The sequence below is a fragment of the Loxodonta africana genome, chromosome 1 (assembly GCF_030014295.1).
Source record: "Loxodonta africana isolate mLoxAfr1 chromosome 1, mLoxAfr1.hap2, whole genome shotgun sequence".
NCBI lineage: Eukaryota > Metazoa > Chordata > Mammalia > Proboscidea > Elephantidae > Loxodonta > Loxodonta africana.
This window is the reverse complement of record NC_087342.1, coordinates 119,221,879-119,230,796: the sequence shown is the minus strand read 5'-3', so window position 1 is coordinate 119,230,796 and position 8,918 is coordinate 119,221,879. Positions and strand designations below refer to the sequence as shown.

Here is an 8,918-nt window from a genome sequence, read left to right as displayed (position 1 = left end):
AAATAAAAATGGAGCATTTAGGAACAATAGTATTATTGCAGAAGTTCAAAATAATTAGCAAAGAATAATTTAAATTCACAAATAAAATATATCATTATTGAAATACACATTGACTTTTTCCAGCCAATGTAGTTGCTTCACATCTTATGGGTATGAAATAAAGACATCAAGCTAAAAAAGTAAAATTTAACAATATTCAAATTATAAAAATCCAGAGATGTCATTTTGATTTTTAAGACTAGCCATCTAACCAAGTATATATAGGAACTTAAAGCCAATGATAATGATTTAATTAATGCTATGAAATTGAATAAGAATATGCAAATAACAAATAAACTAGATATTTTTACTAACATGTCCCTTTTGGCAAGTTAAAGGAAATTTATAAAATTAATCAGAAAAAAAAAAAAAACCCTGCTGACTATGTCATATTGCAATGCAACTAATTAATATTATATAGATTCATATTTATAATGAAGCTAACTAATCATGAAAAATATAACATGGGATAACACTTTTTATCCACAAGGGAGGTTTTAACTCTGTGCTAATGTTATAACATACAACACTGCATATTTCTACTTGAATATTTTCTTAAAAAAATAAATCTAACATCATCATGCCATATTACTACACCGTACTTACATTATTATACTTAATGATACAAAAAAATGATACAGTATCATTAAATCTATTTTAACATTTTTCTTATTGATGATGGATAGAATATTCTGTAGACCGGTTATAAAGATTTGCTTTAAAGAAAATGATTGTTAAATAATCCATGACTTTCAATGAATCATGAGGCCTCCAGGTCTTTGGATTGATGAAGGTTTCTTTTTTGACTAGTTATCCTGCAGGTTCTATATAAAAGCAAAAGTAAACATTAACAGTATGACATTTCAAAGATTTTACAAACATATTTGCATGCTCATTTTTTTAGAAGAAGTTAGTATAATTTCAGTCTGTCTGCCTGGAGAGGAAAAAAAAAAAAATCCAGTTTCTGAATGTAAAATCCCAGTAGCAGAATATTATGTGGTCTTTGTAAGGAGCATCATGCGTTTAACTGATTGCCAAGTAATCATTTTCAAGGTAAAAATATACATAAGGAAGTCCTTTTTTATCCTCAAATTATTGGTTTCTCTGCAAACTTTACACATTTAGGCCTGTTTTAATTTAGCCTAACATCAAACAATGTAAAAGTCTGAATCTTTAAAGAATGACCACATGTAGCAGGCCTGACCACCAGCTGAGAGAACAATACATGAAAGTGCAGCCAGGCTCCTTTCATTAAGAAGGAGTTATTTATCTCAGATTCAGGATAAAATAGGTTTTGTTGTTGATGATGCTTTTGTTTTGTTTGTTTTGTTTTGTTTTTTTCCCTCCATAATGGCTTTTATTTTTGTTATCTATCTAATTCTGGATCTGAAACTTTCAGATTACATCGTGGTCTATTTTAAACAGTATGGAAAGTAATTTGTAACAGTCTGTAATGTACTTAATAGTATGCATAATTGCCTTTAGAATACAGAAAGCCACACCAAAACAGTTGCTGAGTTAATTCCGACTCATAGCGACCCTACAGGACAGAGTAGAACTGCCCCATGGGGTTTCCAAGGAGCAGCTGGTGGATTTGAACTGCTTACCTTTTGGTTAGCAGCCGTAGCTCTTAACAACTGTGTCACCAGGGCTCCTTAGAATACATACTACAGTAAATTCAAGATTTTTGTGTATAACACTCCCACTCTCATCCAGAAAAGTGATATACCTTTCTATGTAGGAGAGATAGGAGGTGAAGATAAGTTAACACACAGGGAGTGATGAATGGCCTAACCCTTATTTACCTGTTGACTTTGTTGTACATATATCTGTAAAAATTCATGGGCTTGTGTGTGTGGCAGGCATGAACATCACACATTATGTGTGTGGCTAAGAAATAAAGATTGAGAACTATTATTATTATTTGCTAAACTGGAAAACAGTTTGTGCTTTGAAACAATATGCTTGTGATGAAATATGTAGGCAGGCACAGTAAAGGAACCAAGCAAACAAAAAAAAAGCCTCACTGCCATCAAGTCAATTCTGACTCATAGAGACCTTGTAGGACAGAGTAGGATGGTCCCATAGGACTTCCAAGGCTGTAAATCTTTACAGAAACCGACTGCCAATCATTCACCCATGAAGTGGCCAGTGGATTCTAACCCCTGACCTTTTGGTTAGCAGTCAAGCACTTTAACCACTGTGCCACCAGGGCTCCTTAGTAAATAAACAGGGCCCTCAAATATTTTAAAACAAATAAAGGGAAATTAAAAAAAAAATGCCCCTTAGAAACCTATTCTAATTAATTGGTCTTCAAACAGCATCTTGATACTCATCAAATATAACCTTAAGGCATCAGAGAAAAGAAGTTTGTTTTGGTATCAGCATTGGTAAACAGCAAGTTAAATGTATAGAGCCTTTGATCCAACAAGTGCTGGGATTACATAAAAAAAAAATTTTTTTTTAATGTCCTTAGTGTTCTAGGCAGAACATACACTCAACACGTCTTAATCCTTGGTATTGCCTTATGACTCTCAACTTCATTCTTTCATTTTATCTCACCAGTTGTCAGTCTTTGAGTGTAAGATTCTTGGACATGCATCGTATAGTTTATTGTGTCTTTCTGAGTTTCATGAGATAAGAAAAATATCCAATATCTCTTTTCTTCTCTAGGCAAAATCTTACGGGTAAGTATAGTTTACACGTGAGTGTGTGTATGCATATTTCTTCATTAACGTTTACAATATTTAAATAATACACACATACACATATGTATAATGAATAAGAAAATGAACATGACTGATGTTTAAATATGTGGTTAGATTTTTTCTTAAGAATTAAAGGTAAGAAGGGAACACCGTTTTATATCTACAAATACTGAATAAGTGGAAAATTGTAAAACCCTAGACTTTTAGAAATCTAGAGATTGATTTATCTTTAATCTTCAGAATCCCACATGCCCACTGGAGTGTTGCTGTATTCCAACAATGAAGGCAACCAAGGAAAAGGAAGATTTGGAAAGAGTGAATAATTTCAGGCAGTAGTAATAAGTCTTTCTGCATGTACCCTGTGAGGCCTCATTAAATGTCTGTTTCAATAATTGTATATTATAGAATGAATAAATTTAGTAGTTATATAATGTTAATAAATCTTTTAGGTAAGTATAAACTCTATGAAGTAAACAACAGATTCATTATGTGAATCGATTGATCGTGCAAATGATTTGAATAAGAAATATATCAAAATTCAATTTGGATTTTGTAGGAAGGCCAGGGGAAAGGCTGATAACAGTTTAATTTGGAGGCATATACAATGTGTATGCACTTGTAAAATGCAACATAAAAAATACCCCAGGATCACATTTCCCTTACAGAGGAAGACTGAGAGTTATGTTTCCATGGATTTATCCCACATAAAAAGTGATTTAGTATGTTTTAAGGGAGCTTTGGTTCTCAGGCCCTTTGCAAACTCTGCCGTCATGAAATGTGCTTTCACATGGCTGAGCGATTCCTTTCCAGCCCAGCCCTGTATCCAGTTACCTCAGTTTGAGAAGAATAGAAAGAAGGATTCCACAGGTGGCTGTCATACACATGACAGTGAAGATGACTTCTCCTAGAAAAGAAAGATAACATGAACAAATCACTGGATTCTTTGAGGGAATTTATAATACAAATATTGTACAGCTTTAATTTTTAGCTGACCATTGAAAGGGGAATGAAATTCAGTTTGTGTGATTTCCTCAGCAGGGTTTCTTTGATATAGTGCAAGGCCTTTGATGTTAGACAGCGTTGGATAACCTGAAAGAAAATAAAGAAAGCATAATTAAGTTGTTTAAGGATCATACATGGTTTTTACCCCATGAATTACAGTTTGATTATATTTTAAGCAGTTATGTAGTTCTATGACACTATTTTAATAAATAAGAGGTTATTTTTCTTACATTTTAAGAGTTTACTTTTCCCCTGTTAATCAGATAATTTCCTCATAGAAATTATTTTGCAAACCATGTTTACCTAAAAATAACTCAGAAAAGGAGGGTAAGAATGGCTGAACAACTAGAAGAGTGTAGTCAATGTCACTGAATCATACGTGTAGAAATGGTTGAATTGCTGTATGTTGTGCTACGCATATTCTCTACAGCGACCAAATAAAATTTTAAAAAATTGAATTTTGTGAGATAATTTATTGCATCTTTATATGGAAAGACTAAGGGATAAAAAGACAGGAATTTTAGGCTACCACTTGGAATATTGAAAAAGATCCATTCTTTGCAAGAATGATTATTTTGGTATGAATGGAAGAATTGTGCTATTTCAACTAAAACCCTTCATAATAGTGTCCCTTCATTTTGGAAGAATTCATTTTAACCAAGTTGAGCATACAGATTTTTTTGTTAAATAAAATGGGACACAAAAATATATATTTAAATAAATTCAGAATATGCAGGATAATTTTTTGCTTCTTTTTAAATTCTACGGTGTTTGGCAAACTTTCAGGCAGACTCATAATCTAGATTTAAATGTATATAATATACATGGCAAATTAATTATTTGAATGATGCTATAGTTTTCCTTTATGAAATTCTATCCCTAAGTACATTTGGTCTAGTTAGGTATCGCTATTCATCTTTGATAAGAAAAAGATATTATTTTGGCAAATTAGGCTATCTTTTAGATATATGACTACCAAAAGTAATTGTTAAACAGTCACCTAGAAGGTTTCAAAAGAATTGCCTTATTCACTAAATTTCACTCACATGGAACTCATTAGCAAAGTTATAATAGATCAATGGCAGAAATGCTAGCTAATGATCCCAGTGAAAATTTTAATGTTTCTAGCAATCACTCCACAATCTTAAATATTACACCCTAGGAGGATACCAAATATCAGTTAGAGAGATTAATGTTAGTAAGGATTTCTTGGCTACTGAAGCCTATTGGAGATTCTTCCCTGCCTTTTATAAACAGTGAGGTTTACTGTGTTTTATAACCACGAAATTAAAGTCGGCAGAGTTGATAGCTAACCTCAGTCCCACACCATCTGGTATATTTATAGATAAACACTGTCAATGACTTGTTTATCTTAACCCATACCCTAGAGGAATTAAACGCTATTATGAACTATAAAATCCCTGTGCATTTGATGGGAAATCAAGATTAATTTCAACCTTGCATTAGGAACAAATTTAAATAGTGTTCTCTCCAAATAAGCTCCAGAGATGTGATCATTTATAGTTTTATTTTCCTCCAAAATTCTCGTGCAGCGGTGTCTCAGAGCTGATGGAGACTTCAACCGTCCTTTGTACAATTTATATGAAATAATAAATGCATTATAAAAAGTACTGTAGATCAGATACAAGTCAAGTGATTTAAAAAATAAACGTAAGAACCGTTTGATATCAAAGTTAAACATTTTCACAGAGCTCACATTTGTAAACCTTCATTTCTTTTAGTACTTATTGAAATATAAGTTATAAAGCTCTGCTTGGGGAAAAAAATGGATGAAGTGAACTTTTTCATAGAACATGAGTGGTTTAAAACAATATATTTCGTAGCTGTTTTTTGAAATGTTAATTCAGCAGATGGCATAGTTTTTTTTTTTTTTGTCTTCTGTCAGCTTTAAACAAAGAAATGACAATATTTTCACACTCTTACCAAGAACGAAAATTCAAGGATGACTTTCTTGCATGTCTGAAGGTTGGCACTATTTATCAGCCTTAATATACTAAATTTCAAATTTGTCCAAAATTGTCTTATCTGAAGCATGCTCATTCCCAAATTGGAAATGAGTTTGGAATTATTTCAGTTAATGAGCACATGATTTCATACATTAATGGCCACAGTATAAGCACATATAACGAGGACATAACACCACTGCTGCAAAAATGTAGGGTGTAAAAACTAAACCAAGTAAATAACATGCTTGTCCCAAACAGTCATAATATGCATCATGGCATATTCACATCTTTATTTCACCTAAAGTAGGCTACTTGCTTTCTTCCAGAAGAGCTACATAGACTAGAAAACCACATCTTTGATTTATCTTCTAACACTATGGCTAAACACATCAACAAGTAAGTATGCTCTCAAGAACATTCGCTATAATCTCTTGGCATGAGCTTAAAATCTTAGTGTGAATAACTGTATTGACAAGCTTGGCAACTTCCCTTTGGCCCTTGCTGGAGTGACAGTGTGTTGTTCACACTTCTAGTGGATTTGTTTAGTGACTATACACCCAAAAAAATAAAATAAACAAACCTGTTGTTGTTGGGTCAATTTCAACTCATAGTGACCCTCTAGGACAGAGTAGAACTGTCCCATAGGGTTTCCAAGGAGTGCCTGGTGGATTCAAAATGCTCAACTTTTGGTTAGCAGCCATATCACTTAACCACTGGTGGGTATCAACTGTACTACCAAAATATCTCAAATGTTCTACCATTTCCCTTTATAGCATCTGCAAATAATGAAATAGTCATTGAAGTAGCAGTTGAAATACAAATTATGCTATTTTTGATAACTATTACACTAGATTAGATCAACCTATTACTGCTATGGAGGGTGGAGTCCCTGGACAGTGCAAATGGTTAGCACACTTGGCTGCTAACTGAAAGTTTGAAGGCTCCAGTTCACCCAAAGCCACCTCAGAAGAAAGGCCTGATAATCTACTTCCAAAAAAAAAAAAAAATCACTCATGGAAAACCCTGTGGAGCACCGTTCTATCCTGACACACATGGGGTAGGCATCAGTCAGAGTCAATGACAACTGGTTTGGTTGGGATTTGGTATTAGAAGCTGTCATGGAATGAATTATGTCTCCCCAAAAAATGTGTGTATCAATTTTGCTGGGCCTTGATTCCCAGTATTGTGTGATTTTCCTGTATGTTGTAAACCCTGCCCCTATGATGTTAATGAGGGAGGATGGGCAGCAGTTGTGTTAGTGAGGCAGGACTCAATCTACAAGATTGGATTGTATCTTGAGGCAATCTCTTGCGATATAAAAATAAAGCGAGCAGAGAGACGGGAGGACCTCAACCTTGAAGAAAGCAGAACCAAGAGCAGAGTGCGTCCTTTGGGCCCGGGTCCCTGTGCAGAGAAGCTCCTCAACCAGGCAAACATTGAGGATGAGGACCTTCCTCCAGAGCCAACAGAGAGAGATAGCCTTCCCCTGGAGCCGACACCCTGAATTTGGACTTTCAGCCTACTTTACTGTGAGGAAATAAATTTCTCTTTGTTAAAGCCACCCATTTGTGATATTTCTATTACAGCAGCACTAGATGACTAAGACAGAAGGCAATGATTTTAAATGTTGAAATTAAAAAAAAAAAAATGTTGGCTGTAGCTTGAGGTTCATACAAAACAACTTACAAAGACGTAGATTGAAAATAGGAATATTCATGGGTCAATGGGTATGTATCTATAATACAGGTAGCCCCTATTTACAACATATTCAAGTTATGATGAGCCACACTTGATTTTCTTTTTTTTTTTGGTACATTTTATTGTAATAAGTACTACATACTTATTACATCTTCTGCATCTTATTGTAGTAATATCTACTAAATACAATGGTGCAGCAGGTAATTTGCTGATGTTATCGTTCTTAGATGCTCACTTGCAGATGTTAGATGCTATGATTTACTGATCAAAACACTGCCAGAGAGCAGACTATGGCCTAGTCTACAATGAAGTTTGTGTCAGTGTCAGTGCAGGGAGTCTTGAGGGATAGAAAGTTGGCCAATGTTCAACTCTAACAACACACGACAATTGAACTGTGCATATGCCCAATAGCCTTTATAGCTCTGACTTCACTGTTATGACACTGACAAATATAGCTCAGATTTATAAAGATACTGATAAGAAAAGGCAATAATAATGAAAACTAAAAAAAAAAAAAAAGATATATTCAACTTACTTCAGAACCAACTTATGACAGAGTTGTCAGAATGAAACCCGGTCATAAATCGAGAACTACCTGTACTCAGGTAGGTATGTATAATAGGATTACAAAATTGAATGGGACCTCTTTGGATTAATGAGTTCAAACTTATAGTCCAATGATCCATTCTGCCTCATTTTTGACAGCCATTCCCATTCCAAGAACAAGGCATTTAAAGCCTTCTATTCTGGAGCCCTGGAGGCGCAATTGTTAAACGCTCGGCTGCAAACTGAAAGGTTCAAACCCAGCAGCTGTTCTGTGGGAGAAAAGTCTTGGGTATCTGCTCCACTAATGATTTCAGCCTAGAAAACAGTATGGGGCAGTTCTACTCTGTCCTATGAGGTCACTATAAGTGGAAATTGACTCAACAGCAAACAGCAACGACAGTATTCTTCTACTATCATTGATGGCTAGTTCTAGTTAATAGAATGCATTTTTCCGGTCTTTTATCAGCTCAGGATGACAAATCTATTTTCTTTTATTGGTATTGTTGCCTAGCTCTCTAACTGATGGGTGTATATGTGGAGGGTTGGAGGGAAGGAGAGAGAGAAAGAGAGAGCACTTGGACTATGTAGAGCAGTGTTTTACAAACTTAAATACAAATCTGTTTCTCTTGTCAAAATAAAGGTCTGATTCAGTAGGTCTGGGATGAGGGCAGAGATATTGAATTCCTTACAACCTCCCCAAGCAATGCAAGTAATGCTGCTCCTGCCAGTAGAATATATATATGTAAATTATATACATATAATTTATATACATATACATAATTATATATAAAACAATATGTGTGTGTATATATATATATATATATATATAAAATATTGGAAACCCTGGTGGCATAGTGGCTAACTGCTACAGCTGCTTACCAAAGGGTTGGCAGTCTGAATCTGCCAAGTGCTCCTTAGAAACTCTACGGGGCAGCTCTACTCTGTCCTGTAGGGCTGC

General features: G+C 34.5%; 1 protein-coding gene across 1 annotated transcript in view; it reads right to left on the bottom strand.

Annotated features, from left to right (window-relative positions):
- Positions 1–791: 791 nt before the first annotated feature.
- GFRAL (GDNF family receptor alpha like) overlaps positions 792–8,918 on the bottom strand; it is a 68,314-nt gene continuing 60,187 nt past the window's right edge. Inside the window, 4 exon segments of the mRNA XM_003404130.2 lie at positions 792–835; positions 838–863; positions 3,579–3,651; positions 3,741–3,836. Of these exon segments, the coding sequence (XP_003404178.1) occupies positions 792–835; positions 838–863; positions 3,579–3,651; positions 3,741–3,836 (239 nt within the window).